Source organism: Oncorhynchus mykiss, chromosome 21, assembly GCF_013265735.2.
Source record: "Oncorhynchus mykiss isolate Arlee chromosome 21, USDA_OmykA_1.1, whole genome shotgun sequence".
Classification (NCBI taxonomy): Eukaryota; Metazoa; Chordata; class Actinopteri; order Salmoniformes; family Salmonidae; genus Oncorhynchus; species Oncorhynchus mykiss.
In genome coordinates this window covers 62,486,251-62,510,210 of record NC_048585.1, presented here as the reverse complement: position 1 = coordinate 62,510,210, position 23,960 = coordinate 62,486,251, and the positions used below count along the sequence as shown (strand labels likewise).

General features: G+C 43.2%; 1 protein-coding gene across 2 annotated transcripts in view; it reads left to right on the top strand.

The window, feature by feature from the left end:
* LOC110514818 (tyrosine-protein kinase Tec) overlaps nt 1-22,320 on the top strand; it is a 60,459-nt gene extending 38,139 nt beyond the window's left edge. For both annotated transcript variants that reach the window (XM_036958371.1, XM_036958370.1), the window contains exons 6-19: nt 1,016-1,065; nt 2,452-2,681; nt 2,989-3,054; nt 5,918-5,972; nt 6,367-6,446; nt 7,292-7,419; nt 9,588-9,662; nt 11,210-11,381; nt 11,526-11,636; nt 12,331-12,436; nt 14,570-14,634; nt 17,334-17,452; nt 18,167-18,324; nt 21,542-22,320. In XM_036958371.1, coding sequence (XP_036814266.1) covers nt 1,016-1,065; nt 2,452-2,681; nt 2,989-3,054; nt 5,918-5,972; nt 6,367-6,446; nt 7,292-7,419; nt 9,588-9,662; nt 11,210-11,381; nt 11,526-11,636; nt 12,331-12,436; nt 14,570-14,634; nt 17,334-17,452; nt 18,167-18,324; nt 21,542-21,625 — 1,499 coding nt within the window. In that variant the 3' untranslated portion in view covers nt 21,626-22,320. The remainder of the gene's footprint in view (nt 1-1,015; nt 1,066-2,451; nt 2,682-2,988; nt 3,055-5,917; nt 5,973-6,366; nt 6,447-7,291; nt 7,420-9,587; nt 9,663-11,209; nt 11,382-11,525; nt 11,637-12,330; nt 12,437-14,569; nt 14,635-17,333; nt 17,453-18,166; nt 18,325-21,541) is intronic.
* Nucleotides 22,321-23,960: the final 1,640 nt, after the last annotated feature.

Genomic DNA, 23,960 nt, shown 5'->3' with positions numbered 1-23,960 from the left:
CTGTAGTAGGAGGGTTGTCGAGGTGGGCCCCTCTGTGTCTGTGAGATAGGACTGTAGTCGGAGGGTCGGTGTGGTGGGCCCCTCTGTGTCTGTGAGAGAGGACTGTAGTAGGAGGGTCGTTGTGGTGGGCCCCTCTGTGCGAGATAGGACTGTAGTAGGAGGGTCGTTGTGGTGGGCCCCTCTTTGTGAGATAGGACTGTAGTAGGAGGGTCGTTGTGTTGGGCCCCTCTGTGTGAGAGAGGACTGTAGTAGGAGGGTCGTTGTGGTGGGCCCCTCTGTGTGAGAGAGGGGGGTCGTTGTGGTGGGCCCCTCTGGCCCCCGCCCCACAGGTTTCTTCTGAGTTCATCTGTTGACTTGACATGGAGCTGTATTCCCATCTCCTCCCTAGTTCTGCAGCTGGCCTGCCTTACACAGAGACAGTCTGTTGTACTTTGTCTCCCTCCTTAGAAACGTGGAACAGAATATTGTCTCACTCAGTAACTTCCCATACACCGTCTTCCCCCTTGATTGACCCCAAAATATACATTCCTTTTACATGCAAAGTAATCAATAAGTTCTAGTAGGTATTGTTTCGTCTTTATTTAAACTAGCCACACACACACTCTCTCTCTCTCTCACACACTCTCTCTCACTCTCTCACTCTCTCTCTCTCTCTCACTCTCTCTCTCTCTCTCTCTCTCTCTCTCTCTCTCTCTCGCTCACTCACTCACTCACTCACTCACTCTCTGTCTCTCTGTCTCTCTGACTCACTCACTCTCTGTCTCTCTGTCTGTCTGTCTGTCTGTCTGTCTGTCTGTCTGTCTGTCTGTCTGTCTGTCTGTGTCTGTCTCGCTCTCTCTCTCTCTCTCCCTGTCTCTCTGTCTCTCTGTCTCTCTCTCTCTCTCTCTCTCTCTCTCTCTCTCTCTCACTCACTCACTCACTCACTCACTCACTCACTCGGACATGTTCTCTGTATCTGTTGACTGATGAGAGATAATTTTTCTAGATTTATTTATCTTCATCTTTCTGTTTTCAGTTTCGAGGAAACCCCTTCCCCCCATTCCTGGAAAGGACAGCACAGAAAAAGTAGATACACACACATACACCCACATACACACATACACCCACCCACACACCCAGATACACCCACACACCCACACACCCACATACACACATACACCCACACACCCACATACACACAATACACCCACACACCCACATACCCACATACACCCACATACATCCACACACCCACATACACATACATACACCCACACACCCACATACACACATACACATACACATACATACACCCACATACACACAATACACCCACACACCTACATACACCCACACACCCACACACCCACATACACATACATACACCCACACACCCACATACACACATACACATACACATACATACACCCACATACACACACCCACACACCCACATACCCACATACACACACCCACACACCCAGATACACCCACACACCCACACACCCACATACACACATACACCCACACACCCACATACACACAATACACCCACACACCCACATACCCACATACACCCACATACACCCACACACCCACATACACACATACACCCACACACCCACATACACACACCCACACACCCACATACCCACATACACACACCCACACACCCAGATACACCCACACACCCACACACACACACATACACACCCACATACATACACCCACACTCCCACATACACACATACACCCACACACCCACACACCCACACACCCAGATACACACATACCCCCACATACACACATACACCCACACACCCACACACCCACACTCCCACATACACACATACACCCACATACACACATACACCCACACACCCACATACACACACCCACACACCCACATACACACACCCCCACACACCCACATACACACACCCACACACCCACATACACACACCCACACACCCACATACACCCACCCACACACCCACACACACCCACATACACACACCCACCCACACACCCACCCACACACCCACCAACACACCCACCCACACACCACACCCACACACCCACACACATCCACATACACACACCCACACACCCACCCACCCACACTCCCACATACACACACCCACACACCCACTCACCCACATACACACACCCACATACACACACCCACATACACACCCACCCACACACACACACACACACACACACACACACACACACACACACACACACACACACACACACATTTCTGTTTTCTAGAATATTTGTTGTAATATTCTTCTATGAGTAATAGTCCATAAAAACTACTAGTCATACCCCTTCTCCTAGCAACAATACCCCTTCTCCTAGCAACAATACCCCTTCTCCTAGCAACAAGCTAAACAAAACAGGACTACAACGGTAACACATGTTCCTCCTCCTTCTCTCTTCCTCCCTCCTCCCTCCCTCCCCCAGTGTCGTCGGCCTCTCCCTCCCCCACCTCCTGTACACGACCCTGATGATGACGATGATAATGATGATGATACTGGTGGTGTTGAGGAGGAGGAAGAGCAACAGGAAGTTGTGATAGCCTTGTATGACTTCAATGGTCCTGAACCACATGACCTGACTCTGACCAAGGGAGGAGAATACCTCATACTGGAGAAATGTGACATCAACTGGTACAAAGCCCGCAACCAATACGGGTCAGTACCGTGTGTGTGTGTGTGTGTGTGTGTGTGGTGTGTGTGGTGTGTGTGGTGTGTGTGTGTGTGTGTGTGTGTGTGTGTGTGTGTGTGTGTGTGTGTGTGTGTGTGTGTGTGTGTGTGTGTGTGGTGTGTGTGTGTGTGTGTGTGTGTGTGTGTGTGTGTGTGTGTGTGCGTGTTGTGTGTTGTGAGTGAGTGAGAGCATTTGCTGGTCTTTGGACCTTGTTCTATGACTGGTCCGCTACTATTGATCCAGAACATGGAGTTGTTTGTTTGTTTGTTTGTTTGTGTGTTTGTTGACACGCAGGGAGGAGGGCTACATCCCCATCAACTACGTGACAGAGAAGAAGTTGGGGAACCTGGCACAGTATGCGTGAGTAAAGCTGAGGCTAGAGGAACATCATTGCAACGTCGTGTTGCTTTGGCGTCAGCATACAGTAGATGCTAAGTGGGATCCTTGGGACTTCCGTACCCTAAACTCTAACCTTAACCCTAATCTCTAACCTTAACCCTAATCTCTAACCTTAACCATTACCTTAACCCTAATCTCTAACCTTAACCATTACCTTAACCCTAATCTCTAACCTTAACCATTACCTTAACCCTAATCCTAACCATAACCATTACCTTAACCCTAATCCTAACCATAACCTTAACCCTAATCTTAACCATAACCATTACCTTAACCCTAATCCTAACCATAACCATTACCTTAACCCTAATCTCTAACCTTAACCATTACCTTAACCCTAATCTCTAACCTTAACCATTACCTTAACCCTAATCCTAACCATAACCATTACCTTAACCCTAATCCTAACCATAACCTTAACCCTAATCTTAACCATAACCATTACCTTAACCCTAATCCTAACCATAACCATTACCTTAACACCAATTTTAACCGTTCAATTAAAATGGGGTGACGTCAGACGGACGTCCTAAAGATACCACTTAGACTTTAGCATAAAGAGACACTCCCAACATCAGTACATATTAACAATAAGTGTTATATTAAATTGCTGTGAACTAATATATTATATTATATTGATGTGAACTAATAGATTATATTATATTGCTGTGAACTAATAGATTATATTATATTGTTGTGAACTAATAGATTATATTATGTTGCTGTGAACTAATAGATTATATTATGTTGCTGTAGAGTGAACTAACACGTGTTTATTATGTTGCTGTAGAGTGAACTAACAGATTATATTATGTTGCTGTAGAGTGAACTAACAGATGTTTATTATGTTGCTGTAGAGTGAACTAACAGATGTTTATTATGTTGCTGTAGAGTGAACTAACAGATGTTTAATGTGATGCTGTAGAGTGAACTAATAGATTATATTATGTTGCTGTAGAGTGAACTAACAGATTATATTATGTTGCTGTAGAGTGAACTAATAGATTATATTATGTTGCTGTAGAGTGAACTAATAGATTATATTATGTTGCTGTAGAGTGAACTAACAGATGGTTATTATGTTGCTGTAGAGTGAACTAATAGATTATATTATGTTGCTGTAGAGTGAACTAATAGATTATATTATATTGCTGTAGAGTGAACTAATAGATTATATTAAATTGCTGTAGAGTGAACTAATAGATTATATTATGTTGCTGTAGAGTGAACTAATAGATTATATTATGTTGCTGTAGAGTGAACTAATAGATTATATTATGTTGCTGTAGAGTGAACTAATAGATTATATTATGTTGCTGTAGAGTGAACTAATATATTATATTATGTTGCTGTAGAGTGAACTAATAGATTATATTATGTTGCTGTAGAGTGAACTAATAGATTATATTATGTTGCTGTAGAGTGAACTAATATATGTTTATTATGTTGCTGTAGAGTGAACTAACAGATTATATATTATATTGCTGTAGAGTGAACTAATAGATTATATTATGTTGCTGTAGAGTGAACTAAACAATGTTTATTATGTTGCTGTAGAGTGAACTAATATATGTTTATTATGTTGCTGAAGAGTGAACTAACAGATGTTTATTATGTTGCTGTAGAGTGAACTAACAGATGTTTATTATGTTGCTGTAGAGTGAACTAACAGATGTTTAATGTGATGCTGTAGAGTGAACTAATAGATTATATTATGTTGCTGTAGAGTGAACTAACAGATGTTTAATGTGATGCTGTAGAGTGAACTAACAGATGTTTAATGTGATGCTGTAGAGTGAACTAATAGATTATATTATGTTGCTGTAGAGTGAACTAACAGATGTTTATTATGTTGCTGTAGAGTGAACTAACAGATGGTTATTATGTTGCTGTAGAGTGAACTAACACATGTTTATTATGTTGCTGTAGAGTGAACTAATAGATTATATTATGTTGCTGTAGAGTGAACTAACAGATGTTTATTATGTTGCTGTAGAGTGAACTAACAGATGTTTATTATGTTGCTGTAGAGTGAACTAACAGATGTTTAATGTGATGCTGTAGAGTGAACTAATAGATTATATTATGTTGCCGTAGAGTGAACTAATAGATTATATTATGTTGCTGTAGAGTGAACTAATAGATTATATTATGTTGCTGTAGAGTGAACTAATAGATTATATTATGTTGCTGTAGAGTGAACTAACAGATTATATTATATTGCTGTAGAGTGAACTAATAGATTATATTAAATTGCTGTAGAGTGAACTAACAGATTATATTATGTTGCTGTAGAGTGAACTAACAGATTATATTATATTGCTGTAGAGTGAACTAATAGATTATATTATGTTGCTGTAGAGTGAACTAATAGATTATATTATGTTGCTGTAGAGTGAACTAATAGATTATATTATGTTGCTGTAGAGTGAACTAATAGATTATATTATGTTGCTGTAGAGTGAACTAACACATGTTTAATGTGATGCTGTAGAGTGAACTAACAGATTATATTATGTTGCTGTAGAGTGAACTAACAGATTATATTATATTGCTGTAGAGTGAACTAATAGATTATATTATGTTGCTGTAGAGTGAACTAATAGATTATATTATGTTGCTGTAGAGTGAACTAATAGATTATATTATGTTGCTGTAGAGTGAACTAATAGATTATATTATGTTGCTGTAGAGTGAACTAATAGATTATATTATGTTGCTGTAGAGTGAACTAATAGATTATATTATGTTGCTGTAGAGTGAACTAATAGATTATATTATGTTGCTGTAGAGTGAACTAACACATGTTTAATGTGTGTTTCAGCTGGTACAGTAAACATGTCAACAGGGTCAAAGCTGAGGAACTACTGAGGAGAGAGGTGTGTGTGTGTGTGTGTGTGTTTGTGTCTCTGTGTGTGTGTGTTTGTGTCTGTGTGTGTGTATGTGTGTGTCTCTGTGTGTGTCTGTGTGTGTCTGTGTGTGTCTGTGTGTGTCTGTGTGTGTGTGTGTCTCTCTCTCTGTGTGTGTGTGTGTGTGTGTGTGTGTGTGTGTGTGTCTCTGTGTGTGTGTGTGTGTCTCTCTTTGGGTGTGTGTGTGTCTCTGTGTGTGTGTGTGTGTGTGTGTGTGTGTCTCTGTGTGTGTGTGTGTATCTGTGTGTGTCTCCCTCTCTGTGTGTGTGTGTGTGTGTGTGTGTGTGTGTGTGTGTGTGTGTGTGTGTGTGTGTGTGTGTGTGTGTGTGTGTGTGTGTGTGTGTAAATCTGTCTCCCTGTACAGGATAAAGAGGGAGGATTCATGGTAAGAGACTCCAGTAACCCAGGAACATACACCGTCTCCCTGTATGCCAAATCAGCAGGGTACGCATCACTGGTGGGGTGGGGGGGGGGGGGGGGGGGTCCTAGGTTAAAACGTTGTATAAATGTCTTATTAGATCTGCATAATGTTATTTCAACTATTTATTTTGTCAGTAAAACATTGTCTCACGTTATATGAATGTTGTTTGAACATTGTGTGATGGTTGTGTAAACTAAATAGCTGCTTTATTGGGGATATTTTTAGTTACTGATTGTGGTATTGGTCTTAACTACCATAGTTGACTGCCTTCAGTGGTTCTGAATAAGAGTGTCTGCTAAATGACCCAAAACTACCATAGTTACCCTCCCGGGTGGCGCAGTGGTCCAAGGAACTGCATCGCAGCGCCAGCTGTGCCACCAGAGACTCTTGGTTTGAGCCCAGGCTCTGTCGCAGCCGGCCGCGACTGGGAGATCCGTGGGGCGACGCACAATTGGCCTAGCGTCGTCCGGGTTAGGGAGGGTTTGGCCGGTAGGGATATCCTTGTCTCATCGCTCACCAGCGACTCCCGTGGCGGGCCGGGCGCAGTGCGCGCTAACTAAGGTTGCCAGGTGCACGGTGTTTCCTCTGACACATTGGTGTGGCTGGCTTCCGGGATGGATGCACGCTGTGTTAAGAAGCAGTGCGGCTTGGTTGGGTTGTGTTTCGGAGGACGCATGACCTTTCAACCTTCGTCTCTCCCGAGCCCGTACGGGAGTTGTAGCGATGAGACAAGATAGTAATTACTAACAGTTGGATACCACGAAATTGGGGAGAAAAAGGGGGTAAAATTCAAAAAAATTATAAAAAAAATATTTAAAAAACGACCATAGTTGACTTCAGTGGTTCTGAATAAGAGTGTCTGTTACAGAGGTGCCGTTATCAGGCATTACCACATCAGGGAGACGGAAGGCTGCCCCAGACAGTTCTACCTGACTGAGAAACACCTGTTCACCTTGATACCTGACCTCATAGAGTACCACAACCACAACGCTGCAGGTAGACTACACACATACACACACACACACACACACAGAGAGACACACACAGAGACACACACACACACAATTTCTCTCTTGTTATGGCAAGGAGTTCCCCAAAGGGAACACCCCCTCACATTCAGCTGAAAAAAAATATTATTTAAAAATATTTAACTTTCACACATTAACAAGTCCAATACAGCAAATGAAGGACAACATATATTTATGTTAGATGACCACCAAATTCAAAAAACACACACAGCCATTTTTCACAGTCACAAAAGCATAAATATAGATAGAATGAATCACTAACCTTTGATGATCTTCATCAGATGACACTCATAGGACATCATGTTATACATGTATTGTGTGTTTTGTTCGATAATGTGCACATACAGTGCCTTGCGAAAGTATTCGGCCCCCTTGAACTTTGCGACCTTTTGCCATATTTCAGGCTTCAAACAAAGATATAAAACTGTATTTTTTTGTGAAGAATCAACAACAAGTGGGACACAATCATGAAGTGGAACGACATTTATTGGATATTTCAAACTTTTTTAACAAATCAAAAACTGAAAAATTGGGCGTGCAAAATTATTAGTCTAATGATGTATGCAATCCATATTTAGGATGTTTTAAACATTAATCAGCAATAAGGTTCCAACCGGAGAATTTCATTGTCTGAAGAAACGCATAGGAACGGGAGGACACTCTCTCGTGACCGCGCGCAACGAGACCGAGGCTTTCTACCAGACCACCCACTCAAAGAGCTATTATGAGCCCCTCCTCTATAGTAGAATCATACAACCAGAATCTAAAGACGGTGACATCATGTGGAAGCCCTGGGAAGTGCATGCTCATCCATATCTAAGATGGACATCAAATGGCACTGTTTTCAAAATTGAGTTCTCACTTCCTGTTTGGATTTCTTCTCAGGTTTTTGTCTGCCATATGAGTTCTGTTAGACTCACAGACATAATTCAAACAGTTTTAGAAACTTCAGAGTGTTTTCTATCCACCAGCAATAGTAATGCATATATATATATATATTCCCATCTGGGAAAGAGTAGGAGGCAGTTTACTCTGGGCACGCCTTTCATCCAACAGGATTTATAGAGTACCACAACCACAACGCTGCAGGTAGACTACACACATACATACATACACACACACACACACACACACACACACACACACACACACACACACACACACACACACACACACACACACACAATTTGATGGCTCTCTCTCCTCTCCCTCTCTCTCTCTCTCTCTCTCAATTCAAGGGGCTTTATTGACATGGGAAACATGTGTTAACATTGCCAAAGCAAGTGAGGTAGATAATATACAAAAGTGAAATAAACAATAAAAATGAACAGTAAACATTACAAATACAGAAGTTCAGAAATAATAAAGACATTACAAGTCATATTATGTCTATATACAGTGTTGTAACGATGTGCAAATAGTTAAAGTACAAAATGGAAAATAAATAAGCATAAATATGGGTTGTATTTACAGTGGTGTTTGTTCTTCACTGGTTGACCTTTTCTTGTGGCAACAGGTCACACATCTTGCTGCTGTGATGGCACACTGTGGTATTTCACCCAGTAGATATGGGAGTTTATCAAAATCGGGTTTATTTTCTAATTCTTTGTGGGTCTGTGTAATCTGAGGGAAATATGTCTCTCTAATATGGTCATACATTGGGCAGGAGGTTAGGAAGTATAGCTCAGTTTCCACCTCATTTTGTGGGCATTGAGCACATATCCTGTCTTCTCTTGAGAGCCAGGTCTGCCTACGGCGGCCTTTCTCAATAGCAAGGCTATGCTCACTGAGTCTGTACATAGTCAAAGCTTTCCTTAATTTTGGGTCAGTCACAGTGGTCAGGTATTCTGCCACTGTGTACTCTCTGTTTAGGGCCAAATAGAACTCTAGTTTTCTCTGTTCTTTTGTTAATTCTTTCCAATGTGTCAAGTAATTATCTTTTTTGTTGTCTCATGATTTGATTGGGTCTAATTGTGTTGCTGTCCTGGGGCTCTGTGGGGTCTGTTTGTGTTTCTGAACAGAGCCCCAGGACCAGCTTGCTTAGGGGACTCTTCTCCAGGTTCATCTCTCTGTAGGTGATGGCTTTGTTATGGAAGGTTTGGGAATCGCTTCTCTCTCTCTCTCTCTCTCTCTCAGGTCTAGTAGCCAGGTTGAGATATCCAGTAGGACAGAAGGATGGATTGGCTCCCTCCACAGCAGGCTTTAGCTATGGTGAGATTCTACTGTGCTCTGCTATATTCTACTCTACTCTAGTACTCTATTCTACACTAGTACTCTACTCTACACCAGTACACTACTCTACACTAGTACTCTACTCTACACTAGTACTCTACTCTAGTACTCCACACAAGTACTCTACTCTATTCTACACTAGTACTCTACTCTACACCAGTACTCTACTCTACACTAGTACCCTACTCTACACTAGTACTCTACTCTACACTAGTACTCTACTCTAGTACTCCACACAAGTACTCTACTCTATTCTACACTAGTACTCTACTCTACACCAGTACACTACTCTACACTAGTACTCTACTCTACACTAGTACTCTACACTAGTACTCTACACTAGTACTCTACTCTACACCAGTACTCTACTCTACACTAGTACCCTACTCTACACTAGTACTCTACTCTACACTAGTACTCTACTCTAGTACTCCACACAAGTATTATACTCTACACTAGTACTCTACTCTACACTAGTACTCTACTCTACACTAGTACTCTACTCTACATTAGTACTCTACTCTACACGAGTACTCTACTCTACACCAGTACTCTACTCTACACCAGTACTCTACACTAGTACTCTACACTAGTACTCTACTCTATTCTACACTAGTACTCTACTCTACACCAGTACTCTACTCTACACTAGTACCCTACTCTACACTAGTACTCTACTCTACACTAGTACTCTACTCTAGTACTCCACACAAGTATTATACTCTACACTAGTACTCTACTCTACACTAGTACTCTACTCTACACTAGTACTCTACTCTACACCAGTACTCTACTCCACACTAGTACCCTACTCTACACTAGTACTCTACACTACACTAGTATTCTACTCTACACTAGTACTCTACACCAGTACTCTACTCTACACTAGTACTCTACTCTACATTAGTACTCTACTCTACACCAGTACTCTACTCTACACCAGTACTCTACTCTACACCAGTACTCTACTCTACACCAGTACTCTACTCTACACTAGTACTCTACTCTACACCAGTACTCTACTCTACACCAGTACTCTACTCCACACTAGTACTCTACTCTACACCAGTACTCTACTCTACACCAGTACTCTACTCCACACTAGTACCCTACTCCACACTAGTACTCTACTCTACACCAGTACTCTACTCTACACCAGTACTCTACTCCACACTAGTACTCTACTCTACACTAGTACTCTACTCTACACTAGTACTCTACTCTACACCAGTACTCTACTCCACACTAGTACCCTACTCCACACCAGTACTCTACTCTACACTAGTACTCTACTCTACACTAGTACTCTACTCCACACTAGTACCCTACTCTACACCAGTACTCTACTCTACACTAGTACTCTACTCTACACCAGTACTCTACACAAGTACTCTACACCAGTACTATACTCTACACTAGTACTCTATTATACACTAGTACTATACTATACACCAGTACTCTACACCAGTACTCTACACCAGTACTCTACTCTACACTAGTAGTCTACACAACTCTACTCCATACAGAGAAGTGGGAGATCAACCCTGTTGAGCTGACCTTCATGAAGGAGCTGGGTTGTGGTCAGTTTGGGGTGGTGAGGCTGGGGAAATGGAGAGCTCAACACAAAGTAGCCATCAAGGCTATCAGAGAGGGGGCCATGTACGAAGAAGACTTCATAGAGGAAGCCAAGGTTATGATGTGAGTACAATACATCCCACACAGAACTTCCTAGAGGAAGCCAAGGTTATGATGTGACTTCCTAGAGGAAGCCTGCACACATCGATAGACGGATTGGATATACAGATGACCCATAATGTTACCGTGTGTGTGTGTGTGTTGTAGGCGTCTCTCCCATCCTAAACTGGTGCAGCTATATGGAGTGTGTACCCATCAGAAACCCATCTACATTGTGTCTGAGTTCATGGAACTGGGATGCCTGCTCAATCACATCAGGTAAGCCAAAACGTTCATAGGTTTTGCACTCTAAAATACGTGGCATGAAGCTTACTTCATTTTTCAATGTTTCAGGATATCATCAGAGTATGTTATGTGAGTAGAGCGAGGAGCGGAGCGAGGTAGGGGAGCGAAGAGGGGGAGCGAGGAGGGGATCGAGGTTGGGGAGCGAGGTTGGGGAGCGAGGAGGGGAGTGAGTTTGGGGAGCGAGGAGGGGAGCGAGGTTGGGGAGCGAGGAGGGGGAGCGAGTTTGGGGAGCGAGGAGGGGAGCGAGGTTGGGGAGCGAGGTTGGGGAGCAAGGAGGGGGAGCGAGTTTGGGGAGCGAGGAGGGGAGCGAGGTTGGGGAGCGAGGAGGCGAGCGAGGTTGGGGCGCGAGGTTGAGGAGTGAGGTTGGGAGCAAGGAGGGGCGCGAGGAGGAGAGCGAGGTTGAGAGGTTGGGGAGCGAGGTTGGGGAGCGAGGTTGAGGAGTGAGGTTGGGAGCAAGGAGGGGCGCGAGGAGGAGAGCGAGGTTGAGAGGTTGGGGAGCGAGGTTGGGGAGCGAGGTTGAGAGGTTGGGGAGCGAGGTTGAGGAGTGAGGTTGGGAGCAAGGAGGGGCGCGAGGAGGGGAGCGAGGTTGAGAGGTTGGGAAGCGAGAAGGGGAGCGAGCCTCCCTCAGTGCATAAATTCAAATATTTTTTGGGTTAATTTACTTCAGGCAGCGTCGGAACACCTTCAGCCCGGGGTCCTTACTGAGTATCTGTCAGGACGTCTCAGAGGGGATGGAACACCTGGAGGCAAACGGCTTCATTCACAGAGACCTGGTAAGTCTGTCATCCAATAGAGACCTGGTGCATTTCAGCCAATAGGAGAAACCTTGTGAGTCTGTCAACCAAATGGGTTACAGATTACGGACACCTAGCCAAAGCGCAGAGACTGGGGGAGTATATCAACCAATAGGGAGAGTCTTTACTGAGACCTGGTGAGTCTATCAACCAATAAGATTATATAATACAGACACCTAGCAAATAGGGAGAGACTTTGTGGGTCAAACCAGCCAATAGGGGCAGACTTAGTGGGTCAACAAGCCAATAGGGAGTGTCATGACTCTCCTGTGAGGATCCAGAAGGTTACAGTGGATCAGCTCTACAGAGCTCTCTCTCTCCCGCAGAGGGGGAGAGGGATAGATGTGGGGGTTTTATGACACCTCATGTCGATCGTAAACCATAGGCAGCAGACGATTCCTTTTGGGTGATCGGAATGTCTTTGTGTCTTAGGAAGAGTTTACGGCCCAAAACTACAACATCAAACCACGGACACTGGGACAATATATTTCAACATCACACCTGCGGGACAGGTACAGGATGGCAACAACAACTGCCCGAGTTACACCCGGAACGCACAATCATTCCATCAGTGCTCAGACTGTCCGCAATAGGAGGAGAGAGACCTGGACTGTGGGCTTGTAGGTCTGTTGTAAGCCAGGTCTTCACCAGACATCACCGGCAACAACGTCGCATATTGGCACAAACCCACCGTTGCTGGATCAGACAGTACTGGCAAAAAGTGATCTTCACTGACGAGTTGCGGTTTTGTCTCACCAGGGGTGATGGTCGGATTCGCATTTATCGTCGAAGAAATGAGCGTTACACCGAGGCTTGTATTCTGGAGCGGGATCGATTTGGAGGTGGAGGGTCCGTCATGGTCTGAGGTGGTGTGTCACAGCATCATCGGACTGAGCTTGTTGTCATTGCAGGCAATCTAAACGCTGTGCGTTACAGGGAAGACATCCTCCTCCCTCATGTGGTACCCTTCCTGCAGGCTCATCCTGACATGACCCTCCAGCATGACAATGCCACCAGCCATATTCCTCGTTCTGTGCGTGATTTCCTGCAAGACAGGAATGTCAGTGTTCTGCCATGGCCCGGATCTCAATCCCATTGAGCACGTCTGGGACCTGTTGGATCGGAGGGTGAGGGCTAATGCCATTCCCCCCAGAAATGTCCAGGAACTTGCAGGTGCCTTGGTGGAAGAGTGGGGTAACATCTCACAGCAAGAACTGGTAAATCTGGTGCAGTCCATGAGGAGGAGATGCACTGCAGTACTTAATGCAGCTGGTGGCCACACCAGATACTGACTGTTACTTTTGATTTTGACCCCCCTTTGTTCAGGGACACATTATTCCATTTCTGTTAGTCACATGTCTGTGGAACTTGTTCAGTTTATGTCTCAGTTGTTGAATCTTGTTATGTTCATAAAAATATTTACACATGTTAGGTTTGCTGAAAATAAATGTAGTTGACAGTGAGAGGACGTTTCTTTTTTTGTTGCTGAGTTTATATATACATATTCTTATTCCATCCCTTTAGATTTGTGTGTATTAGGTAGAAGTTGGGGAATTGTTAGATATTACTGCACTATCGGAACTAGAAGCACAAGCATTTCGCTACACTCGCATTAACATCAGCTAACCATGTGTATGTGACCAAAAACATTCGATTTGATTTGAACGACATTCAGAATGAGACTGATATGAAGAAATTATTAATTGGTGACTGGTATGACATCTATATATTCTTGAGTTAATTCAGGAGTTGGTAACTCATTAAATAAACTTTTCCCGTGGTGCCCCAAATTCCTAATGAGTTAATTGTTACGTGATTCATTTAATCGAGTAATAATTCAACGTAGTAGGTAATTATTCGATAAATAGCAGTGAGTCATTCAGCCAGAGTAACAGCTAATCTCTCTCTCTCTCTCTCTCTCTCTCTCTCTCTGTCTCTCTCTCTCTCTCTCTCTCTCTCTCTGTCTCTCTGTCTCTCTCTCTCTCTCTCTCTCTCTCTCTCTCTCTCTCTCTCTCTCTCTCTCTCTCTCTCTCTCTCTCTCTCTCGCTCTCTCGCTCTCTCGCTCTCTCGCTCTCTCTCGCTCTCTCTCTATATATATATATATATATATAGGCAGCGAGGAACTGTCTGGTGAACGATGCTCTGGTGGTGAAGGTATCAGACTTTGGAATGGCCAGGTACGTAACGGTTAAATAACACACTCAACTCTCAAACCATTTTCTCAATTTCAACTTCAATTTAAGGGGCTTTATTGGCATGGGAAAAATATGTTTACATTGCCAAAGGAAGTGAAATAATAAACAATATCAAATTAGATATATAATTTTAAAAAATGAAATGAACAATAAAAAGTCATCATTTCTCAATTCAATTCAAAGGGCTTTATTGGCATGGTGAAAATATGTATGTGTATATATGTATATGTATATGGAATAGAGCAGGTATTCCCAAACTGGGGTATGCCCTGTCGGGGGCACCAAATAAAAATGTGACAAACAAAAAATAAATAAAGTGGTTAAAAAAAATCTCAAATCTCAAATTTTCAAACAGTCCATTTATATTTTTCAACGGGGCCTGAGTAGCCTCGTTTCACTACCAAAAATAAAATGAATCCATCTAGTGTGCAAGCAGTTGCTCCCGACGCCACGCGCCTGCAAGCAGTTGCTCCCGACGCCACTTGGCTCCACTCTCAGCATCCACCGAGAGGCTCTTGGGTAAACTGCAGCATCCACCGAGAGGCTCTTGGGTAAACTGCAGCATCCACCGAGAGGCTCTTGGGTACACTGCAGCATCCACCGAGAGGCTCTTGGGTCCACAGCAGCATCCACCGAGACTCTCTTGGGTACCCTGCAACATCCACCGAGTGGCTCTTGGGTACACTGCAGCATCCGCCGAGAGGCTCTTGCTGCCAAGGGAATGCCTGACAGCTTGAAAGACGTTTTGGACAGTGAAAATGGTTAACTTTGTTAAACTCTCGTGTGTTTTCTGCATTATGCACTGATATGGGCAGCGACCATGTAACTCTTTTACAACATACTGAGGTGGGCTGGTTATCAAGGGGAAAAGTATTGACAAGTTTTATTGAATTGAGAGACGAGCTTAAAGTTTTCTTTACTGACCATCATTTTCACTTGTCTGACCGCTTGATGATGACGAGTTTCTCACACGACTGGCCTATCTGGGTGATGTTTTTTAAGATTACAGGGATTCTCCGCAACTATATTTAATGTGCGGGACAAATTTGAGGCTATGATTAAGAAGTTGGAGCTCTTCTCTGTTTGCATTAACAAGGACAACACACAGGTCTTTCCATCATTGTATGATTTTTTTTGTGTGTAAATGAACTCTGGACAATGTAGGGGTGACAGGTAGCCTAGTGGTTAGAGTGTTGGGCCAGTAACCGAAAGGTTGCTGGATCAAATCCCCGAGCCGACAAGGTAAAAATCTGTCGTTCTGCCCCTGAACAAGGCATTTAACCCACTGTTCCCCGGTAGGCTGTCATTGTAAATAAGAATGTATTCTTAACTGACCTGCCTAGTTAAATAAAGGTTAAATAAAAATATGTAAAATGTGATATAGCGAAGCACCTCAGTGACTTGGCAGGTTCCTTCTCAAAACGGAAACACAAACAACTGGATTATCCCTTTCATGCCCTGCTTCCAGTCCACCTTACCGATATCTGAACAAGAGAGTCTCATCGAAATTGCAACAAGCGGTTCTGTGACCCTGGTGCTAGAGGGGGTACAGCTGACCCTGGTGCTAGAGGGGGTACAGCTGGAGGTTGAATGTTTGAAGGGGTACGGGACTATAAAAAGTTTGGGAACCACCGGAATAGACAATAAACAAAAGAGACATAAACAAGGGAAACATTATTAAACAAATGAACAGTAAACATTACACACACAAACGTTTTAAAAGAAGGAAGACATTACAAATGTCATATTATGTCTATATACAGTGTTGTAACGATGTGCAAATAGTTAAAGTACAAAAGAGAAAATAAATCAACATAAATATGGGTTGTATTAACATTGGTGTTTGTTCTTCACTGGTTGACCTTTTCTTGTGGCAACAGGTCACACATCTTACTGCTGTGATGTCACACTGTGGAATTTCACCCAGTAGATATGAGAGTTTATCAGAATTGGGTTTGTTTTCTAATTCTTTGTGGATCTGTGTAATCTGAGGGAAATATGTCTCTCTAATATGGTCATACATTGGGCAGGATGTTAGGAAGTGCAGCTCAGTTTCCACCTCATTTTGTGGGCAGTGTGCACATAGCCTGTCTTCTCTTGAGAGCCATGTCTGCCTACGGCGGCCTTTCTCAATAGCAAGGCTATGCTCACTGAGTCTGTACATAGTCAAAGCTTTCCTTAAGTTTGGGTCAGTCACAGTGGTCAGGTATTCTGCCACTGTGTACTCTCTGTTTAGGGCCAAATAGCATTCTAGTTTGCTCTGTCCCTCTCTGTCTGTGTGAATCTCTCTTTGTGTTCTAACTTTTGTGCGTGTGTGTGTGTGTGTGTGTGTGTCTCTGTGTGCGCGTGTGTGTGTGTCTCTGTGTGCGCGTGTGTGTCTCTGTGTTTGTGTCTCTGTGCTTGTGTGTCTCTGTGTGTGTGTCTGTGTGTGCTCTGTGTATGTCTACTATGTGTGTGTGTGTGTCTCTGTATGCTTGTGTGTCTCTCTCTGTGTGTGTGTGTGTGTGTGTGTGTGTGTGTGTGTGTGTGTGTGTGTGTGTGTGTGTGTGTGTGTGTGTGTGTGTGTCTCTGTGTGTGTGTGTCTCTGTGTGTCTCTGTGTGTGTGTGTGTGTGTGTGTGTGTGTGTGTGTGTGTGTCTCTGTGTGTGTCTCTGTGTGTGTCTCTGTGTGTGTGTGTGTTAGGTACGTGCTAGATGACCAGTACACTAGTTCATCAGGCTCTAAGTTCCCAGTCAAGTGGTCTCCTCCTGAAGTGTTCAACTTCTGCAAGTACAGCAGCAAGTCTGACGTCTGGTCCTTCGGTAGGTGGTCGCTGTGTGTGTGTGTCTCTGTGTGTCTCTGTGTGTCTCTGTGTGTCTCTGTGTGTCTCTGTGTGTCTCTGTGTGTGTCGCTGTGTGTGTCTCTGTGTGTCTCTGTGTGTCTCTGTGTGTCTCTGTGTGTCTCTGTGTGTGTCGCTGTGTGTGTCTCTGTGTGTCTCTGTGTGTCTCTGTGTGTGTCGCTGTGTGTGTCTCTGTGTGTCTCTGTGTGTCTCTGTGTGTGTCTCTGTGTGTCTCTGTGTGTCTCTGTGTGTGTCTCTGTGTGTCTCTGTGTGTCTCTGTGTGTCTCTGTGTGTCTCTGTGTGTGTCGCTGTGTGTGTCTCTGTGTGTCTCTGTGTGTCTCTGTGTGTCTCTGTGTGTCTCTGTGTGTGTCTCTGTGTGTCTCTGTGTGTCTCTGTGTGTCTCTGTGTGTGTCTCTGTGTGTCTCTGTGTGTCTCTGTGTGTCTCTGTGTGTGTCACTGTGTGTCTCTGTGTGTCTCTGTGTGTGTCTCTGTGTGTCTCTGTGTGTGTCTCTGTGTGTCTCTGTGTGTGTCTCTGTGTGTCTCTGTGTGTCTCTGTGTGTCTCTGTGTGTGTCGCTGTGTGTGTCTCTGTGTGTCTCTGTGTGTGTCTCTGTGTGTCTCTGTGTGTGTCGCTGTGTGTGTATATTGATGAAGGCATATGTGTGTATATTGATACAGGTGTGTGTGTGTGTGTGTTAGGTGTGTTGATGTGGGAGGTGTTTACAGAGGGGAAGATGCCATTTGAACACAACCCTAACCACGAGGTAGTGATGAGAGTGTCACAAGGACACCGTCTCTACAGACCCAGGATGGCCACGCCCAACATCTATGACATCATGCAGCTCTGCTGGCACGAGGTACATCGTACACTTCCTACTTCCTGTGTTTGCGAATGTTTGAGGTAGAAGGTAGATGACACTAACCACAGGTCTAGGACCAGAACTACTCCAACTCATAACCTGAACCATTAGAGGGAAATATCAGAATTCAAAACAATATAATTTAATTCCAGGGGGTTTATTGGTATGGGAAACATATGTTTAAAAAAATATTGTAATGTAGAAATATGATATCATTAGGCATAGGTCTAGAGTCCTATGGGAGACAGTCCGGTTTGTTTGATAAATGACAGCATCATCTTCAAACATCTTCATTAGTTTTAACATCTATTGACGGTTGATTGGACAGTTGGGGTAAAACGGCCATCTCTCAAAGTCGTTGAGACTCTGCACCATTTACATTGGCAAAGCAAGTGAGGTAGATAATATACAAAAGTGAAATAAACAATACAAAATTAACAGTAAACATTACACTCACAGAAGTTCCAAAGTAATAAAGACATTTCTGCTCTGTTTTTTTGTTAATTCTTTCCAATGTGTCAAGTAATTATCTTTTTGTTTTCTCATGATTTGGTTGGGTCTAATTGTGTTGCTGTCCTGGGGCTCTGTGGAGTGTGTTTGTGTTTGTGAACAGAGACCCAGGACCAGCTTGCTTAGGGGACTCTTCTCCAGGTTCATCTCCCTGTAGGTGATGGCTTTGTTATGAAGGTTTGAGAATTGCTTCCTTTTAGGTGGTTGTAGAATTTAACAGCTCTTTTCTGGATTTTGATAATTAGTGGGTATCGGCCTAATTCTGCTCTGCATTATTTGATGTTTTACGTTGTTCACAGAGGATATTTTTGTAGAATTCTGCATGTAGTCTCAATTTGGTGTTGGTCCCATTTTGTGAATTCTTGTTTGGTGGGCGGACCTCAGATCTCCCAACCATAAAGGGTTCTATAACTTCTTAGGGCTGAGATCCCGTTAACGGGATCGATATGACAACAGCCAGTGAAAGTGCAGGGCGCCAAATTCAAAACAACAGAAATCTCATAATTAAAATTATTCAAACATACAAGTATTTCACACCATTTTAAAGAGTCACTTCTCACCACAGTGTCCGATTTTAAATAGACTTTACGGTGAAAGCACCACAAACGATTATGTTAGGTCAGAGCCAAGTCACAGGAAAACACAGCCATTTTTTCCAGCCAAATAGAGGAGTCACAAAAATCTGAAATAGAGATAAAATGAATCACTAACCTTTGATGATCTTCATCAGATGACACTCATAGGACTTCATGTTACACAATGCATGTATGTTTTGTTCAATAAAGTTCATATTTATATAAAAAAATCTCAGTATACATTGGCGCGTTATCTTCAGTAGTTCCAAAAACATCCGGTGATTTTGCAGAGAGCCACATCATGATAAAAATACAGGTGTTATATATGGCACTTTAGATACACTTCTACTTAATGCAACCGCTGTGTCAGATTTCAAAAAAGCTTTACGGAAAAAGCAAACCATGCAATAATCTGAGTACGGCGCTCAGAGACCAAAACAGCCAAACAGATATCTGCCATGTTGTGCAGTCAACAGAAGTCAGAAATAACATTAGAAATATTCACTTACCTTTGATGATCTTCATCAGAATGCGCTCCCAGGAATCCCAGTTCCACAATAAATGTTTGTTTTGTTCGATAATGTCCATCATTTATGTCCAAATAGCTACTTTTGTTAGCGTGTTTTGTTACAAATCCAAACTCACAAAGCTCGTTCACTAGGAGCAGACGAAATGTCAAAATGTTCCGTTACAGTCCGTAGAAACATGTCAAACGATGTATAGAATCAATCTTTAGGACGTTTTTAACATAAATCTTCAATAATGTTCCAACTGGAGAATTCCTTTGTCTGTAGAAAAGCAATGGAACGTGAGCTAACTCTCTCATGACCGCGTGTCACGAGCCCGTGGCACTCTGCAAGACCACTGACTCAAAGAGCCCTTATGAGCCCCTCCTTTAGAGTAGAATCCTCAAACAAGTTTCTAAAGACTGACATCTAGTGGAAGCCTTAGGAAGTGCAACATGACCAATATCCCACTGTATCTTCAAAAGGGAATGAGTTGAAAAACGACCAACCTCAGATTTCCCACTTCCTGGTTGGATTTCTTCTCAGGTTTTTGCCTGCCACATGAGTTCTGTTATACTCACATACATCATTCAAACAGTATTAGAAACTTCAGGGTGTTTTCTATCCAAATATATTAATAATATGCATATATTAGCAACTGGGACTGAGTAGCAGGCAGTTTACTCTGGGCACCTTATTCATCCAAGCTACTCAATACTGCCCCTGCAGCCATAAGAAGATGACTGATTCAAGTATTTTTTGCCAGATCCTAATTGGTATGTCAAATGTTATGTTCCTTTTGATGGCATAGAAGGCCCTTCTTGCCTTGTCTCTCAGATTGTTCACAGTTTTGTGTAAGTTACCTGTGGTGCTGATGTTTAGACCGAGGAATGTATAATTTTTTGTGTGCTCTAGGGCAACGGTGTGTAGATGGAATTTGTATTTGTGGTCATGGCGACTGGACCTTTTTTGGAACACCATTATTTTTGTCTTACTGAGATTTACTGTCAGGGCCCAGGTCTGACAGAATCTGTACAGAGGATCTAGGTGCTGCTGTAGACCTTCCTTGGTTGGTGACAGAAGCACCAGATCATCAGCAAACAGCAGACATTTGACTTTAGATTCTAGTAGGGTGAGGCCGGGTGCTGCAGACTGTTCTAGTGCCCTCGCCAATTTGTTGATATATATGTTGAAGAGGGAGGGGCTTAAGCTGCATCCCTGTCTCATCCCCTGACCCTGTGGAAAGAAATGTGTTTTTTTGCCATTTTTAACCACACACTTCTTGTTTGTGTGCATGGATTTTATAATGCCATTTGTTTTTCCCTTGACACCACTTTCCATCAATTTGTATAGCAGACCCTCACGCCAAATTGAGTCAAAAGCTTTTTTGAAATTCAACAAGTCATGAGAAGACTTTGCCTTTGTTTTGGTTTGTTTGTTAGTCAATTGGGGTGTGCAGGGTGAATACGTGGTCTGTCGTACAGTAATATTTGACATTTGCTCAGTACATTGATTTCACTGAGGACATGTACTCAAAATCTCTCTCTCTCTTTGCTTCCCTCCCTCCCTCCCTCCCTCCCTCCCTCCCTTCCTCCCTCCCTCCCTCCCTCCCTCCCTCTCTAGAGAGCGGAGGAAAGGCCATCGTTCTCTCAGATATCCATCTTGATCTCTGCCGCTCTGGAAGAGGACAGCTTCTCCTCAGCCTGAACCGGCCAATCAGATCCTCTCCTCTGCCTGAACCGGCCAATCAGATCGCAACCACCAATCGGATCTCCTCAGATCTACTCGATGGAGGACAGCTTGAATAAGGATCGAAACATTCCATACCACTCTGTCGTGATGGTTGATCACAATGGATTTTGTTAGACAGAAAGCTCACGTCCAGATACCATATACTGTTTTACCTCTTCTATCCTGTCTGACATGCTCACGTCCAGATACCATATACTGTTTTACCTCTTCTATCCTGTCTGACATGCTCACGTCCAGATACCATATACTGTTTTACCTCTTCTATCCTGTCTGACATGCTCACGTCCAGATACCATATACTGTTTTACCTCTTCTATCCTGTCTGACATGCTCATGTCCAGATACCATATACTGTTTTACCTCTTCTATCCTGTCTGACATGCTCACGTCCAGATACCATATACTGTTTCACCTCTTCTATTCTGGACTGTCTTCATTCTCTCCAGTCATTTTGTAATTTAACTGAACTAACTCAAGCCCTTTGCATGTCCTAACACAGCTAGTCCTGTTAGTTTATATAGTTCAGTAGGTCCATTCATACATCATGTCCTGTTTCAATACTCAAACGCATGTCCTCAATCCAGCTGTATATTTACAGTGCCTTGCGAAAGTATTCGGCCCCCTTGAACTTTGCGACCTTTTGCCACATTTCAGGCTTCAAACATAAAGATATAAAACTGTATTTTTTTGTGAAGAATCAACACCAAGTGGGACACAATCATGAAGTGGAACAAAATTTATTGGATTTTTGCACGCCCAATTTTTCAGTTTTTGATTTGTTAAAAAAGTTTGAAATATCCAATAAATGTCGTTCCACTTCATGATTGTGTCCCACTTGTTGTTGATTCTTCACAAAAAAATACAGTTTTATATCTTTGTTTGAAGCCTGAAATGTGGCAAAAGGTTGCAAAGTTCAAGGGGGCCGAATACTTTCGCAAGGCACTGTATAAGGTCAATTTATGTTTTTAATACTACTGCAGCAGATTCAATGTAATTACAATAACATGAGTGACAATACCATTCTCTTATATGATTGTATTCTCTTACATCAAAGTCAAACACTCGTGTCCAACAGCTGAGATAAGGTGTTCCCGACTCCAGATTGATTTAAAAACAACAAAACTACATTTCCAGTGAGAAGCATTAGTCTGAAAATGAAAAATAAAGGAAATTCACATGAGCACCACAATGCCCTACTCCACACCCATGCTATACCAAGGGGTTTTTCCAAGCACACAGCTTTGACCTACTACAGTACGTTGGTCTGCTGTACCTCAATGTATAGGTAGGTTGCTTAGGATTCAACCCTTCTCAAATATTTGTATAATTAGTAGTAGTATTACTATATTGCAGTATTTATATACAAAGGCTAGTGCCTACCCAACCTAATGTTATGTATTCAACAACAGACCAACCTACCTAAACAAAAAATGGAGCACACTATTAGAAAGACAGATCAGAATCAATTTTGTCAATGAAAATGTCTCAAAAAACATTAAACGAAACAGGTTTTTGCAAATTTAAACAACTGCTTTTGATTAATAAATATTATTTGGGGATCCTGGGGGTGTAGACTATGATAGACAGCCTCTCCCTGGGGGTGTAGACTATGATAGACAGCCTCTCCCTGGGGGTGTAGACTATGATAGACAGCCTCTCCTGGGGGTGTAGACTATGATAGACAGCCTCTCCTGGGGGTGTAGACTATAATAGACAGCCTCTCCTGGGGGTGTAGACTATGATAGACAGCCTCTCCTGGGGGTGTAGACTATAATAGACAGCCTCTCCTGGGGGTGTAGACTATGATAGACAGCCTCTCCTGGGGGTGTAGACTATGATAGACAGCCTCTCCTGGGGGTGTAGACTATAATAGACAGCCTCTCCTGGGGGTGTAGACTATGATAGACAGCCTCTCCCTGGGGGTGTAGACTATAATAGACAGCCTCTCCTGGGGGTGTAGACTATGATAGACAGCCTCTCCCTGGGGGTGTAGACTATGATAGACAGCCTCTCCCTGGGGGTGTAGACTATGATAGACAGCCTCTCCCTGGGGGTGTAGACTATGATAGACAGCCTCTCCTGGGGATGTAGACTATGATAGACGGCCTCTCCCTGGGGGTGTAGACTATGATAGACAGCCTCTCCCTGGGGGTGTAGACTATGATAGACAGCCTCTCCTGGGGGTGTAGACTATGATAGACAGCCTCTCCTGGGGGTGTAGACTATAATAGACAGCCTCTCCCTGGGGGTGTAGACTATAATAGACAGCCTCTCCTGGGGGTGTAGACTA